The sequence below is a fragment of the Platalea leucorodia genome, assembly GCF_965183815.1.
Source record: "Platalea leucorodia genome assembly, chromosome: 5".
In the NCBI taxonomy this organism is placed as follows: Eukaryota; Metazoa; Chordata; class Aves; order Pelecaniformes; family Threskiornithidae; genus Platalea; species Platalea leucorodia.
The window spans coordinates 53,841,265-53,857,725 of record NC_138827.1 but is presented as its reverse complement, the minus strand read 5'-3'; the positions used below and the strand labels follow the sequence as shown (position 1 = coordinate 53,857,725).

At 38.5% G+C, this 16,461-nt stretch overlaps 1 protein-coding gene across 3 annotated transcripts in view; it reads left to right on the top strand.

Annotated features, from left to right (window-relative positions):
* Positions 1-16,236, top strand: part of EDEM3 (ER degradation enhancing alpha-mannosidase like protein 3) — a 32,664-nt gene extending 16,428 nt beyond the window's left edge. For all 3 annotated transcript variants that reach the window (XM_082314092.1, XM_082314093.1, XM_082314094.1), the window contains 11 exons: positions 480-605; positions 1,195-1,278; positions 2,806-2,889; positions 3,464-3,588; positions 4,090-4,255; positions 7,413-7,567; positions 8,352-8,505; positions 9,015-9,209; positions 9,999-10,164; positions 10,663-10,848; positions 12,392-16,236. In XM_082314092.1, the coding sequence (XP_082170218.1) occupies positions 480-605; positions 1,195-1,278; positions 2,806-2,889; positions 3,464-3,588; positions 4,090-4,255; positions 7,413-7,567; positions 8,352-8,505; positions 9,015-9,209; positions 9,999-10,164; positions 10,663-10,848; positions 12,392-12,798 (1,848 nt within the window). In that variant the 3' untranslated portion in view covers positions 12,799-16,236. The remainder of the gene's footprint in view (positions 1-479; positions 606-1,194; positions 1,279-2,805; positions 2,890-3,463; positions 3,589-4,089; positions 4,256-7,412; positions 7,568-8,351; positions 8,506-9,014; positions 9,210-9,998; positions 10,165-10,662; positions 10,849-12,391) is intronic.
* Positions 16,237-16,461: the final 225 nt, after the last annotated feature.

Sequence of the window (16,461 nt, the reverse complement as noted above, 5' to 3'; positions counted from 1 at the left end):
GAAGTCGGCAGGTTGACAAGTGAGCTAGTGGGTTTTAAAGTTCTGAGCCATCAAGTCCAGCTGCTTTGTTGGTTTTTTGTATACCTCCTTTTCCTCTTCTCCTCCTGAGATGTATTTGCTTTAGAGTTACCTTGTTCAGAGAAAGCAATTTTGGCTTTGTTTAACATGTGCTTAAAGATTCAGCCAAAACAAATGTGCCTTAACTGTGATAGTTACTTGTTTATCACATGGCTGCTGAGTATACTTTTTTGTATGTCTCTTACTTGGCAAAGGTGATGTGTATTGGATGTGTAATACTGTGGAGCTTTGCAGTATTTACTAAACTTTTGTAGTTTGCAAAACTCAAAACTACTGTGCATTGCCAAATGTAACAATTATTGGGAGTACTGCATTGAAATAAAATGCCGTAGTCCCGTGATCTATATCTGCTTTGTAAAATGTATTGATAATAGAAACTCTATTTTTCTGGTATTTGTCAGCACTACGATGCCATAATGAGGTACATTAGCCAACCACCTCTTCTTCTTGATGTTCACATTCATAAACCAATGCTAAATGCTAGGACCTGGATGGATTCTTTGCTAGCTTTCTTCCCTGGATTGCAGGTAAGGTTTAAAACCTATGTGCAGATGATTTTAATAACAAGTAAACAACTAAATAGACTGGATATATAATTGACAAGTCAAGCTTAGTAATTTGATTTTCAAAAATACTGAATGAGGATTTCTGTACTCATTCTCCTGTCACTTCAATGCTATGATGCCAGTTATCGTGCGTTGCTGGCCATGTTGAGTATCAAGAAAAGTATGTCTGTATGATTTGCTTACTTCACTCCTAGTCATGAAAACACTCATATTAAGCTGCCTTTTCAGTAGTCTAGTGACAAATTTCCTAGTTTGTGTGCCATTTACATCTTTTAAGACAAACTAAATCACGTTCCACCACAGTTCTCTGTAAATGGTAGAGATCCTTTTTCTACATAGGCAGTAGTCTTAATGAGCTCACTGATTTTGCTTAAAAAGCTCTTATGGAATATCTGTGGCTTACACTGAAAGGGGGTAATATTTACAGTATGTATCTGCTGGAAATGTAGAAATTGGTCTGTAGCTTTACATGAACACAGTGAGTGTGCCTAACTTTGAATATTATTCCTATGCATGGTGAATTAGTGTTAATTTTATTATTGAATTTTAGGTGTTGAAGGGCGATATTAGACCTGCTATTGAAACTCATGAGATGCTGTATCAGGTTATAAAAAAGCATAACTTTCTTCCAGAGGTAAGGTAGTAATTTTTTGATCTTGTAAACTGATTCTTACCGCAGTTTGAGCAGTCTCAGATATCCATTTGAAGAAATAGTAGGTATATGTGTTATTAAAGCGAAAGGCTCATTTCCACAGCATTCTTATGTGATTTACAGTTCTGCATGTATGACAGCTGTGTTTTGGATATGAAATATTTTCCTTCAGTTATGCTGTAATTAACACAATAATAGGAAGGTGCTGCTATTAATAATTGCTTAGACTTTATATTTCAACCTTTCAGAATTGACCTTGACTCATTTCACTATACAAAACTTGTATAAGCACACGTAGTACTAGCTGCTTAGTAATGTAATAGCAGTAATGCTAAAGATCAGTCATCTTTATTAACCCAAAGAAGGAAACTAAAGACTGAATTGTTCTGAGAGAATGTTCTGAAATTTTGCATAATGTCCTCGAAAGTAGGTACACAAACTTATCTGTAGATATTGCAAGTACAGTCTTTGAGCAAGTTAATTCTACACAGAAAAAGCTTGTTTACCTGCTGAAGTGTGTCTTTAGTCTGTGATGACCCAAAATATATGAGAAAGCTTCTGACTCTATTTGTAATTTTGACTTTCCTCTGGTGTAAGCTTATTTCTGTTAGAGAACATTTTAATTAACATCGCATTCACCTAATGTGGAAATTGAGACCAAAGAATGCTCTCTAAGCACTGGAATCATCATTTTAAGTGCTTTTAAAATGGTATGATTTGGCTCCTTAGGGTTTTTCTGGTTGTTTTTTCAGTGCTTTGTAGTTACGAACGAAACTTTGAAAGATTGGTTAGTTGTGTTTAAGCCAATATGCCATCCCCTTTAGCAAAGACTTAGCTTAAGCCCTGGTATGAACTAGTAGTGTATGAAAGCCAACACAGAAGTGGCTTTTGCCAGTGCATATTAAGAGTGAATACATAGACTAGGAAATTTTTAGATAACTGGCTTCTAGTCTGTAGTATTTCTTATGTTAGAAACAGGTGCTTACCATCTGTTAGTCTGAAATGAGAGTTTAATGCACTGGAAGTGTCAGGAGGTTGGTATGTTTGCAAAAATGGTATTTGTCAAAGCTTGGGTCATATCTATGTAGTGGTCCTTCACCAGACTACTTTGGTTGGATTGCAGCAGCAGCCGTGTGCTTGTGCTGATGGGAGCAATTAGAGGCTGTGTGCTGCCTCCTGCATCTGGAGCAGAAGTTCTCATCTGGCACCTCTTGGCAGAACTCCACTTGCTGGGCATTTGTCAAGAGGCTGGGTGGTGTCCAGTCTCCTGCACTAACACAAGCTTAAATCTCGCTCCTACTAAGTGGGCTGGAGCACTGGTTTAGGTTTTGGCCTCAAATGTACTAACTGAACAGAGGTTCTTGTAGCCTCCTGAGGCTGATGTTGGGCCTTCAGTCCTCCACTGTCGTGTACTTTAGCTGTTGTAATACAGTTAACATAGGATTCAAAATAAACCTGTGTTTGGTTTTCATTCTTGCATTTATTTTGTTTGGTTTTTTCCTTCCTCAGGCATTCACAACAGACTTTAGAGTTCACTGGGCTCAGCATCCTTTAAGGCCTGAATTTGCCGAAAGCACTTACTTCTTGTATAAGGTAAGATCACATTCATTCCTCTGACTTTTGCTCACTTTTTCTACCACCTAGAATTTTGTTGATGTTTTATTTCAATATAGAATGGGTAGTGTATCTTCAGCTTATTTTACCTACTGGAACCAGTTTGTATATAAACAAGATGAAAGTATTGGTTATCAAAACTTTTCCTAGGAATTGTGTTATATGCCTCGAGTTAGAAGGAAAACTGTTAAGTGACAAAGGCCCATATTTTTAAAGATATTTAGGTGTTGCTGATCTCTCTTAAAGAGATCTTACAGACTAAGAGCAAAAGCCACTTGCATGTTGCAGAGAAGAGCAGTGCCTAAATGTCTTGCGTTTTTGTAAGTATTTCCATGTGTTTATCTGTGTATCTGTAAAAGGTAATGCAGTAGTATCTCAGAAGTCTCTCTTGTGACTGTTCAGCACTATTAATATATTAGACTTTACTGGTGTCTGAGAAGGTATGCAATCAATAAATTAGCATAAGGAAAATGAAAGCTGTTAATTGTACAGTAAGTCTAAGTGCACCTATGTGTTTGGTTTTGATTTTTGTTTGTTTGTTTTTCTTTTATAGGCTACTGGGGACCCTTACTATCTAGAAGTAGGAAAAACACTCATTGAAAACTTGAACAAGTATGCAAGAGTACCTTGTGGATTTGCTGCAATGAAGGATGTTCGTACAGGAAGTCATGAAGACAGGTAAAAGTTTTTGCAACGATTTTTTTTCATAAAAAGATTATACAAAAAAAATCTAGTTACCCTGTTTATATAATTGAATTAATTGACTTTTGAGTAGCTGTCTGTCTGCAGTTTGATAACCAAGTCTTAAATTACTTGCTTGTCATAGTCTATAAACTATATCAATAGTTCTATAGTTTGTTACATAAGAATATTTTTAGTTTAATAACGTTTCACTTGTCTCAGAGCACTAGATGAATTACTTTCAAACAAAATATACTTCAAATCTAGAAGTTTGTAAAGAGGTTTATTTGTTTCTTCTATAATGCTGTTTTGTACTGAACATGCTGAATCATTTCCCTCCAAACATAGTTTCTTCCAAGTGGAAGGAATGCTAATGGAATTAAGTTTAACAATAATAGTCATGAAGTCTTCAGAGATGAAGCAATATGAGTATTTGTTTTACTGATGTTTTAGAAAAAAGGGGATCTTCCTAAAGGACGTCCATTTTTTTCTCCATAGAATGGACTCTTTCTTTCTGGCCGAGATGTTTAAATATCTTTACCTGCTGTTTGCTGATAAGGAAGATATGATTTTTGACATCGAAGATTATATCTTCACTACAGAAGCTCATCTATTACCACTTTGGCTTTCCACTACAAACCAAACTATCTCTAAAAAAAATACAGTAAGTAACAGCTCAAATTTAAATCGGTTTTAGTGGTGCTTTGAAGCAGTTTCTTCTTTTATGAGAGGAAATGGAAGAAAAAACAGGAAAAATCGTAGTTTGAAGAAGTACACCAGTTTTAACACTTCATTTAATATGAACTATTTCATCATATTAACAGTGACAGTCACATGGGTATGAATAATGTTTCCATGACTGGATTCTGCACCACTTGAGAGAAAAGCTGTGGAATATTAGCAATATTTAAAAAGAAAATCATTCCCCATCTCTGTATAAATTTGAAAATAACACACTACGATATTTTTATCTTCATCTTTATTTTCTATTACTTTTTCTAGAACATTTGCAAGAACATGCCTAAATTAAAGTCTTTGTTACCTTTGACGTCCCTGGCCAGATTTAATTCTATCGGGGCTTTAGCTTTCCTAGCCTGCTCCCTGGCTGCTTGGACAATTTCTTTGTATTCCTCCCAGGCTACCTGTCCTTGCTTCCACCCTCTGTAGGTTTCCTTTTTGAGTTTGAGTTTGTCCAGGAGCTCCTTGTTCAGCCATGCAGCCCTCCTGGCGTTTTTGCCTGACTCCCCCTTTGTTGGGATGCATCGCTCCTGAGCTTGGAGGAGGTGATCCTTGAATATTAAGCAGCTTTCTTGGGCCCCTCTTCCCTGCAGGGCTTTATCCCATGATACCCTACTGAGCAGATCCCTGAAGAGGCCAAAGTCTGCTCTCTTGAAGTCTAGGGCAGTGAGCTTGCTCTGCACCCTCCTCAGTGCCCTAAGGATCTTGAACTCCACCATTTCATGGTCACTGCAGACAAGACTGCCCTTGAGCTTCACATTCTCCTCCAGCACCTACTTATTGGTGAGAACAAGGTCCAGCATAGCACCTCTCCTCATTGGCTCCTCTGTCACTTGGAGAAGGAAGTTATCATCAGTGCATTCCAGGAACTTCTTGGATTGCTTATGCCCTGCTGTGTTGTCCCTCCAGCAGATGTCAGGGTGGTTGAAGTCCCCCATGAGGACCAGTGCTTGTGAATGTGAGGCTGCTCCTATCTGTCTATAGAGGACCTCACCCACTCGGTCTTCCTGGTCGGGTACCCCCACTATAATGTTGCCTGTTCCTGCCCTCCCTTTAGTCCTGACCCATAAGCTCTCAGTTGGCTCCTCATCCATCCCCAGGCAGAGCTCCATGCACTCCAGCTGGTCATTGACATAGAGGGCGACACCCCCTCCTCCTCTTCCCTGCCTGTCCTTCCTAAAGAGCCTGTACCCTTCCATTCCAACACTCCAGCCATAGGAGCCATCCCACCACAGCTCTGTGATGCTGATAAGATCATAGCCCTGCAGGCATGTGCATGTCTCTAACTCCTCTCTAACAGTGACTTACTTATGTTAATGTGCCTCTATTTTTACCCTTTACTATGTGTTTTACAATAATGCCAGAGGAAAATGCTCATGTTGTGTGTCAAGCTATGTGTCCTGGAGAAATCTTAAAATTGAGTAGAAAGCACTGTGTTTTGTGGACTCTAGCATTAAACAGTGAAAAATTTTTGATTACTTACTCTTAATGTCTAACATTGGTAATACTTTTAATGGGGGGTTGCTTTTTCGTGTTCAGAGGGTTCCTGCACCCTCTCTGAAACGTTCTTTCCTTGAGCATTTATCATCTTTTGTCTTTGAGTTTTGGAAATTGAGACTTTTTTTTTTTTAAACAATGCAAGAAGTTCTCTGAAGGATCTGAAGGAGCATTTTATATAACTTTCATTCCCAACATGAGAAGTTGATACTTTTGAGGCAGACAGGGTTCCCATGGCTGATGCTGTGTGAAGTGCTGGCCTGGCATATGTAGTTCTCTTGAAAACAGCAAATGTTAATAAGGCCAATAAAGAGGATAGAGTAAATTGTTCAAATGCAGTTTTCTTAAGCTCTTAACAAAGTCAAAGCTGCTAACGTGCATAATACAAGTAAGAAAGATCCATTGAAAACGGTGTCAACAAAATGTGTTAAGTGGCTAAAAGACAGAAGATGAGTGTGTTACTCTTTTATGGAATTTATCTGACGGGGAAAAAATGGAATGTGTAAATTATTTTTAATATAAACACAGTGCTGATAAGCCAAAGTGTCTGTGAGATAGTTGGTAGTAGCAGCACAACATCCTGTTAGTATTTATTCTCATAAACAGGAAAGGTCGTGTCTTACTACGCTGATGCTTGCTAGACCTTCTTTCTTAAATGATGTGACTACTATTTGTCACACTGAGCATATGTACTTTAAAGTGTTTATTCCAGTAAACTAATAGCCTTTTAGGTCTTGTTTTTTTAGGGAGCCTTTAAATACTTGATTTTTAATTAGCTAATATGTTGCAAACAGGCTTTTTTCTAAGTAGATAAATACTACGTTAATTTTTATAGGTGAGAAAATGAACTTGCCAGTTATCCAAACAGTTATTTGCAAAACTAAGAACAGGCTAAAAATGGCTCCAAATCACTGTACATGTTCTGCATGGTTTCACATGTTACATAACAGCGATTTGTGCAAATGTTAACTCTGTCATCTTTTCTGAAAATAGAGATTGTTTGAATTACGTATAGATTCATCCTTGCCCATTCAGACTTGCAAGTCTGTATGGCTCCTGAGGAGGAGAATCTTGTGTTCGTATGAAAAGATGTGACATTCTTAGTAATACAAAGCAAGAATTACCCAAGGCCTGTAGCTGGACCGCTCAGCATAACGGCAATATCAAATGAAATTCTAACTACTTCCTTTAGTTGTCCAGCACATAAAAGTACAGGGGCACTAGCTATGTCATGAGCGGGCTTGAGAAGTACTGTTTGCCAGTAGAAGATTAACTGTTTCTGCAAAAACTGTCTTGAAGCTGTGGATCCAAGTTTGGTAAGTTACAAATTAGAACTGGTGGTGTATTTTTCTGTCACTAGAAAGGGGTTGTAGTGCAGTGGTTAACCTTCATTATTGCAAGGTGTGGCACAGAAGAATGATGTGTTCTTCATTGCTGGAAACTGTGTGGTTGTAGGACGTTTATTGCATTCAGCTGCTGTATGTCCTGAGTACACAGATTACTTAAGGGTAGGTCTATCTGTTGATTTTCTTCGTATAAAAATGTAACCTGCATTTTTAATAGGTGATCTGTGTCTTTCATTTTAGACTACAGAGTACACAGAGCTGGATGACAGCAACTTTGACTGGACCTGTCCGAACACCCAGATTCTTTTCCCAAATGACCCTATGTTTGCTCAGAGTATTCGTGAACCTTTGAAAAATGTGGTGGATAAGAGCTGTCCTAGGGGTATTTCCAGAGCGTAAGATTAATATTTTGTGTCTTTTGTTAACGTAGGAGTGAGTGGAATAATCTGTTATGTATGGAAGGAGAAATATGAGGTGTATTGGAGCTTGCTCTGCTTGAGTTTGGAATCCTTTTAGAATGGATAACCTAGCTACAGAAAAAATCAGTTCTGTTTTTTCTGGCATCATCAGCAAGACTTAGTTCATTTCCAGCAGGAATTAGTGAGACTTTCAAAGCAAAAGGAACTTAATGAGCCACATACTCCAAGTGGGAATTGCAGCCCAGGTATTACAGGAAATGTGTCTCTTTGGTTTGTAAAATTAATTTCTGTAGTCTCTTCAACAGTTCTGCAACTCTTCTTTGTAGTAAGCAAATCATGCATACGTACATAACTTACCATACATAACTTCACCTATTTTGAAGAGTTTAGGATAGTCTGTTAAAGCTGAGGAAGTTTATCCTTCTGACCACCTCTTTGATATTTACCTTCATGAGTAAAACTGAGTAGCAGTCTGTGAGGAAAACTTTTTAGTCAGTCTTACAATAATGCAGATTATTTAGAAATGAGAGATAGCATATGGTAGTTTTGTTATCAACATTGTGTGTGCTTTTTTTGCACTACAAAATTATCACTAATATTGACAACTTTTTTTTAAAAAGATAGAAGTTGCATTCTAGTGAAGCTTGTGCTCAACATTATTACAAAGAATTCTGATCTTGTGGTGGCAGGTATAATGTGCGAGTTATGTTTCAAGATTAATCTGGTTTTTAAAGCTTTGATCTCTAACATCTTTTGGCAGAGAAGAGAGTTTGGGAAGTGGACCAAAACCACCATTGAGAGCCAGAGATTTCATGGCCAGTAATCCTGAACACTTGGAGATACTGAAGAAGATGGGAGTCAGTTTGATCCATCTGAAAGATGGAAGAGTACAATTAGTACAGCACGCAGTGCAAGTAAGACCTGACAGTACTTTTTTTGAAAACTTCTGGTAAAATCCTACTAGCAATAATATTTGACACTTAGAGGTTCAGGAGGGACAGCCAGACTGTGGAAGGAGGCACATGAGCTGGATATGCAACTATATTTAGCAGGCTGATGCTTGTTAATATTTTGCCTCAGCAATGCTTTTAACTAATCTTCCATTAAATTAGATGGAGGCTGTTCATGTCAAAGTGATGTAGGTAACAGCATCTTATCTGAAAATACTAGCTTTCAGTGTGAGATACTTCCATTTGTTTAGGAGTTCTATATGTTTGTATGTTTTTAGTCTTCTGTGTGGTAGAGGCACTAAAAAGGTAACTTCCTTATTTGAAACGATGAATGAGTGCCAGTGAGCATCCACTCTGTATTTTAAAATCTTTGTAGCAGTGGTCCAAGCAAACATAACTTCATTTTTTTTTTTTTTTTCCCCCCAAGTTTCTCAAACATTTAAGAAACTGTTTATTGTTTCTTTACTATTCAGGCAGCAAGTTCACTTGATGCTGAGGATGGCTTACGGTTCATGCAGGAAATGATTGAACTCTCCAGTCAGCAACAGAAAGAGCAACAGCTACCTCCTCGTGCTGTTCAAATTGTTTCCCATCCATTCTTTGGCAGGGTGGTCTTGACTGCTGGACCTGCACAATTTGGGATGGACTTATCCAAACACAAAGCAGGGGTATGTAAGATGTATATGTGATCTGTTCCTAGCTTTCTGTTACTTTCATTATTACATAAGCCTAAATTTTACAGTACTGGTACTATTTCAGGGTGGCCAGATAGAATGTGATCAATTAATTACAGTGGTTAGAATGACAGGGCGCAGCAATGACAGAATGACAGCAGTGACAATCTTTTAGATGAGTGGCTTATTGGTCTGTGACCCATGCTCTGCTCCTGAGTCATCAGTCATGATTTAGAATTTAAAATGCTTACATAGTATGATTTTTGAAACAAATTTATATAATCTGCAGTGCATATCTTGAGATGTTAATTTAAGGGAAGGTTTTCCTACCATGTCAGCCATGAATTTGCAGAAGCCCTTCTAGAGTTAGAGTAGGCTGTTCTTTACACAAGCTTTTATAAAAGGCTGTATTTAGATGGAAGAAGGAAATATCACAGAAGCAATGGTCCCTATTGGAAGCAGTAGGAAAACTCGATGACTTTGGTTGGGTGGGATGCAGCCCAAATGAGGAGTTCCAGACCAGCAGGTCACAGAAGAAAATTTTCCCGAGACAACAGTTCACAGGTATAGACAAAACACACTGAATATGAGAATTAGGTTCTCACTAGGTCGTTCTTCGCTTCTTAGAACTCCAGTTTCAGGGTAAAGATTGCCTGTACTGACAGAAGACTACACTAAGTGCATTAGACTAACTGAAGAAATGAAAATGCTTAGGAATCTTTTGCAAGCTTGAACCTAGTGCTCTAATTATCTCCTTCTGTTTGTTTTTGTTTTTCCAAACAGACAAGAGGATTTGTTGCAACCATTAAGCCATATAATGGATGCTCAGAGATTACTAATCCTGAGGCAGTGAAAGAGAAAATTGCTCTGATGCAAAGAGGCCAGTGTATGTTTGCTGAAAAGGCACGAAACGTTCAAAAAGCTGGAGCAATAGGAGGCATTGTTATTGGTAAATAAACCTTTAAGTTCTTCATTTGTGTAAACACAACTTGTATTTTACAGATTTGAAGATACTGGAAAGCTGACAAGAAGCTGTTAAACTCTGAGGTGCCAGTACTCCAGCACAGAAATTGTGCTTTCAGAAGATGAAGAAATGTTTTGGTTTTGTCTGGTCTGCACAGAAAGTGTAGCAAAACAAATTGTGATGGGTGATTAACACTGTTTTTGCAGATTAAAAGTTGTTATTTTAAGGATCACTGCATGTTGAAATTGTGCTATCTACTAACTGCTGAGGTGGACTTGAGATACAAATGAAAAATGTTAAGGAAAATGAGTACACAAGTTGGCTTTTTGCTTTTTACAATGAACATGCTCTTTTATGCCTGGGATCCTCCTAACTGACTGGGCAGTAGAAAGCTGCTCAAAAAGTCTGCTGAAGTTCAGAGCTGTAGTCTGTTTATCTAACAGGAGGTTTGCTTGCTTTTTCCTTTTGTGTGCATCTGGCTAGATGACAATGAGGGAAGCAGCAGTGACACAGCTCCTCTCTTCCAAATGGCCGGTGATGGAAAGAATACAGATGATATCACAATTCCCATGCTCTTCCTCTTCAACAAGGAAGGAAATATTATACTGGATGCAATCCGGGAGTATGAGGCTGTGGAGGTGCTCCTTTCTGATAAAGCAAAAGACAGAGGTAAGATTAGAGGTTATTTATACAAATTTAGCTTCCATCTGTGTCATGGCATGACGTGAAATGCACAATAATGATTTCTATTGCTACACAAAGCAGTAAACACATTATTTGGTAGTTCTAGTTTTCTGTTTGGTATTAGTTTTTTCATAAGAAAGCCATTATCTGAGATGTGTCATTATCCGCTCCCCCCGCAAGTTAACATTAACATCCAGCAATGCTGTTCATAAGCTAAATGTCAGTTTGACTAATGAGAAAATACAGCCTTTTGGATTCCTTTTGAACCCTTTTTGTCATAATGTGCTTTGAAGTAGTGTCAGGAATAGGGTAAGTGTTTTCAGTGCCCTAGATTGTAAATGCCTCTCTGTTATCAAGCTCCCCAGTGACATTCTTGGTACCCAAAAGGAAAGAGACAACTGTTACAACTATTTTACCTATCTAAGGAGAAGTCATTATCATGAGAAATAAGGCTGCTGACCTCGGATGTTTTGCAGTTTCTCTTGTGTAATACAAAAAAATTGCAAGCTAATACATTCCCAATTAAAATGTTTGCATATGGCAGAAAATTGTAGGTTTTCCTTTTGTAAGCCTTCCTCATAGCACTGCTTTGTCCAAGCAGGGTACGTACGAATAAGTATCTCTAGTAAACCAGTGACAGCGTTTATTTTCTGCGCATTTGCAGAACTGATATGGCAAAAGCTACAGTGTTGTTTCTTCATAGCTGCTTACAAATTCCTCCTGTTTATGGTTAAGATGCTCTAACAAAATGCTAAACACAAAAGATAGCTCTGCGTTTGAGAATTTGTAATGCGTGTCTGCTTCTTCCCCCCTCCTTGTGCTTCCGTTTGGAATCCCAGCAACAATCTTTAAAGGTAAAATGATTCCAAACTACATTATTGATAGCAGTAAGTATCCCGTGTTAAACATGGCGTATGCAGTTAAACTCCCTAGAAGTCTTGAAGTATTAGTGTCCTCTATACTAGGTATAAACATCAAACTCCAAAGAAATCTGCATGGTTAAATTGGACAGCTCTTGTGAAGTTACAAGCTAAATCACTGCTTGAGATATGTACGTTAGTTGCTTTGAGTGGGGATGCGAGGAGGGAGGTTTTGGCTTTGGCTCTTTAATTCACAGTTCAGTAAACTTTAATTAAACTCTGTCTCCCACTTGCTTAGAAGTGGGATCCTGGTGGATCTGGGGGTGCTTTAAAATCCAGCGTTAAACTTCGGTGCACACAGTGGGTATTGGCTTAAGACTGAAGGATAGTAACTAGCCCTGACCCAGAAGTCACTATTCAAGTTTGAGGAACCAAAACTAGTCTCACTTTATCATTTGCCCTCATTTAAAATGTGTTTAAAATGTTTTCCCTCCCCTCCCTCTGTAAAATATGTTCCTTAATAACATTAAATTTCCATATCAATGGGAAGTCTGCACTTCCTTGAGGAAATAAGGCCAAGGGAAGTGACCTTGCTTTTGAAATAATAATAAAATGCTGCTTTCTTAGTTTTTTTTTTCAAAAAGTGTTTTTTCTCTCCCCTCTCAAAGACTTGGAAATGGAGAATATGGACCAGAAATTATCTGAAAACGATTCACATAAACAGAATTCAGAAGAAGCTACTTCAGCATCTCAGGATGTTGGTGCAGTCAGTGAGGAGCCCGAAGAAGGAGAAAACTCTGATGTTAATGATCCTGATTCTTTATCTCCTGCTCATGCAGACAGTGACAGCGTTTCCGTTTCAAATCAGGATTCCAGTGTCCCTGGAACCGATGAGGCTAGCGCTCCGGAGCCAGCATGTACGCAAGGGGATCACCAGCCTCAGGAACAAAAGACCGAGACAGAGTCAAATTCCAAAGTTAACTGGGATAATAAAGTCCAACCTATGGAATCCATATTAGCAGACTGGAATGAAGATATAGAAGCATTTGAAATGATGGAAAAGGATGAGCTATGACTTGTAATAATAACTTATTTGTTAGTAAACAAATGGAGAACTCTTTGGGTAGAAGTGAGGCCCTGATATCTGAGAACTAGAAAACATATTCAGTATTGCGATGAGCAACCAGGTTTCACCTGGAAATTACCACAGAAATCCAGCACGCGTTCTTTGTATTGTTTTAATTTTTCCTGTTTAAAAATGGGAACGTGCAATTGAAGCTTTTGTCTGGCTCCACTGCGTGGTGCTGTAACCCAGGAGGCTCATTCAGGGAACGAGCCCGACTTCTGCGTTCCAGGCTCCAAGAGGTCACACTCCCTTGGTCTCTGGAAAGCAAAAGTTGAACGCAGTGGGGTTAACGTGCCATGTAACGGTTATCTGTGAGAGCGCTTGAAGGCAGTAGGTTAGCCACTGTTCTGGTTGGAGCACAGGTGCGGTTTCACTGATCTCTACTGAGTTGACAGCCTTCATTGATAGCAGCAGGTGAAAGTATGTTTCCAGTTGTCGTGTCTTTAAGACACAGCTAGAAGCAGTTTGATTTTTGTCCTGACATATCATACTGAGACATAATAATGTTGCTCATCACTCCTTCCATCTGTTACCATGAAGAACGACCATGATGACATGTGAGTTTTCCCTTCTGCTCCACTTCCAACTAGACAAACTGTATAAACCAAAGGCAATGTGTACTTTGTAAGCAGGTTCCATCAGGGAAACTTAAGACAGCCTTGCTCGTATGGGGTCCACCAGATAAAGGTTCGCAGCGTGTTATGAAAGTTGTGCTCAAGGTTAAGGTAAAGCGGACAAGGCAGATGTTGAGTTACAGATATTTCCTTTGGCCGTCCAGGTTGAAAAACTCAATCTACCCTGAGATACGGAACTTAAACTGGCAATATTCTCTGAAAGGACACTAAACAGAACTAGATCAGCTATAACAAAATCTTCCTTTTTCTACAAGTTTGACTTCTAACAGCTTGACTTTGTTGTAATTATTTTTATATGCAACTTCTATACATGTGATACTTAAGGCAATGAGGCCAGTACCAGTAGTGAAGTGCAACAATTTTGGCTGTTGGGTCCATAGTTCAAAGTATGGTGGCGTGAACTGCAAGGATGACTGGTATGTTACTCTGGGCTTCGGGAGTTTGTTACAGGTAAGTGTGAGTCCTAATTTGTTATCCCTATTACGAAAAACATTATTTAAATAAAAATGGGGATGTTTAAACAACTGAGAGATGTTTTGACTGTGTCCAAAGAAACTGCCAAAAACTAATTATATAAACTGCTTTTAGTGAATTGTTGTTCAAAGACTTGTTTTATATTATAGAGAGTAAATTAACACTGCCTATATGCTGCACCAGGCTAAAAATGAAGGTTTATATTCATCTTCACAATGGAAAAAAAAAAAAAAGCCCCAATTTGAATTGCACCTTTCATTTAGCTGGTGAAATTATGCGTGCTGAATATGCAACTGTTAATTAGTACAGCCATACTGTATTTATTTATGTATACTCCTGTACGGTATGAATGGAGAAATCCCAGGCAAATGTTGTATACATGTATACTTAATGACACTTGCTTTCAAGAGTATCAAAATGCACAGGCACCTTTTGAGAGCATGACAGTCAATCAGAATATTATCCATAAACGGAATGATAACTTTAAATCACTAGAGTAGGAGGTAATTTTGAGGAGGGAGTGAAGCAGTAGCAGAATAGTGAGTAAGTGTCCTTTTAAATGAATTAGCTTTTAAATGTAGTTATAATTCCTTTGCACAAATAACTGTATGGAGGTTTGGACTGAATGAGTAGGGCTTGAAGCAGCTGGGGTTTTTCAGTTGAGAGTTTCTTTATTTATGGTTTTTTTGTTACGTGAGTTTCTTCATGTAGGGAAGTTGATCATGGGAGCCTTTTAAGTGTCCTTCGTTACTTGGAGCCCCAGTCCGCACCCGAGGGATGCTGCGCTCCCCTGGTAGCGCCCAGGCTCGAAGCAACGTGGCCAAGTGCAGTCAACTGCAGGATCAAAACCATCAGGTGCAGATCAAAAGTTTTCGCTCTGATATTTCCTTTGATCTGTCAGTGCTTAGTGCCACAAAAGGAGCATTTTTGTTCCCGTGCTCTTTGACATGGACTACATCTTCATACTTGTTAGCTCTTGGTGGAAATAGAATTATTTTTATAGCTATAGAGGCCCTCTGGTCATTATTTTATGACTGTCAATATAGCAACTAAAGATTTTCTTTTTTTACTTGCAGAAAATTTAGGTGTAGATGTAAAATGTTATTAAAAGATTAACTTTCCTTGCCACCACCAGCTCATTTTTATTTAACTGCTTTTTCCACACCTATTGCTAAAGCAGCAGACATTAGCTCTCCTTTTAAGGGATTTCGAATGATCCCAGAACTCCATATGGATTTGAAGCGTCATTTGGGTGGTGGCCTACCTCAGATAACTGTTGCCTCCTTCCTTTTGGGTTGGGTTTTTTTTGTTGTTGTTTCAGTTTGTTCTACTTTACCTTTGAAACCATCATGAGAGCCATAGCTTTGTTTACGGAACTGAATCGGGTAAGGTTGACCTTTTGGGAAAGAGGACTAAACTGGGGGGGGGGGAGGGGGGCAGTTTTATTCAGGTTATTTTCACTTTATATTTCCTTATGAGGAAATAGGCTTTAGTTAACCTTTTCATATAATTCTGAAAATAATCTTCTGTCACTGTCATATTAAAAAAGAATGTATTCATCAAAAAAACCAAAACCTTTTGGAGAGGGGAGTAAGTGTTCTTCCCAAATTTTTAGAGGTCTGCTCCCTCCACATGGAATATTGCTTGTACATCATTAATCAGTAATCGCCTCTTTCTTTGTATGGTATTGTACAGTTACTTCTATGGTATTGAACACTGAAGAATTCAGGAATCACAGCTGCAACTAGCACTTATTCCATGCCATGTAATTCAAATCAGTCAATTAATTTCTCATTTGATCTTAGAGGAATCTTCTCAATTGTTTACATTTATTGTTTCTTAATGAAGTTTCAAAATGAGCCCAGCTTTGGTTCTCCTCCTCCTGCCAGCATACCTGAAGGCATAGCGTTAGGCATGAATAAGTATATGTTGAGAGGTTAAAAACGGGACATCTTATGCAAAAGGCATCAGTCAGAACATAGAAAAAAAAAAAACCAAACATTCTGTGAATGAAATATTGTATGTTCAGATTTTATAAGATTTTTTTTTTTTTAGCCAGCCCAATTTACAGCCGTATATTTTCTTATGAAAGATGTCTAATAACAGGTGCTGTAACACTGTTGTTGGGTTTTACTGTCTGGTGGTAAGTGTATACAATATTTCTAAGGGCAACTATGTACTGTGATGTAAAAGTCTGGGCTAAAATGTATATAATCTGTGTATATAATTGTGTACTTGATTATAACTGCTGATTGTAAAGATTTAATAAAATGTAAATATTCTGGTCAGGCTATGCTAAACTGACAGTAATTTCCGAATTGCCCACCCAGCTGTCTTTGCCTTGAATTTTGGCCAGGCCTTTGGTAGTCGCACCAGTAGTGCCCCGTGTCTTTATTGGCAACCTCGGTGAGGAGGAGCTCCCGGCTACCACCCTGGAACAGCGGTCGGTGCCCTGGCAAGCAGCGCTTCTGCCCGGGGTCTTTGAAAGGCAGGAGGAAGCGCC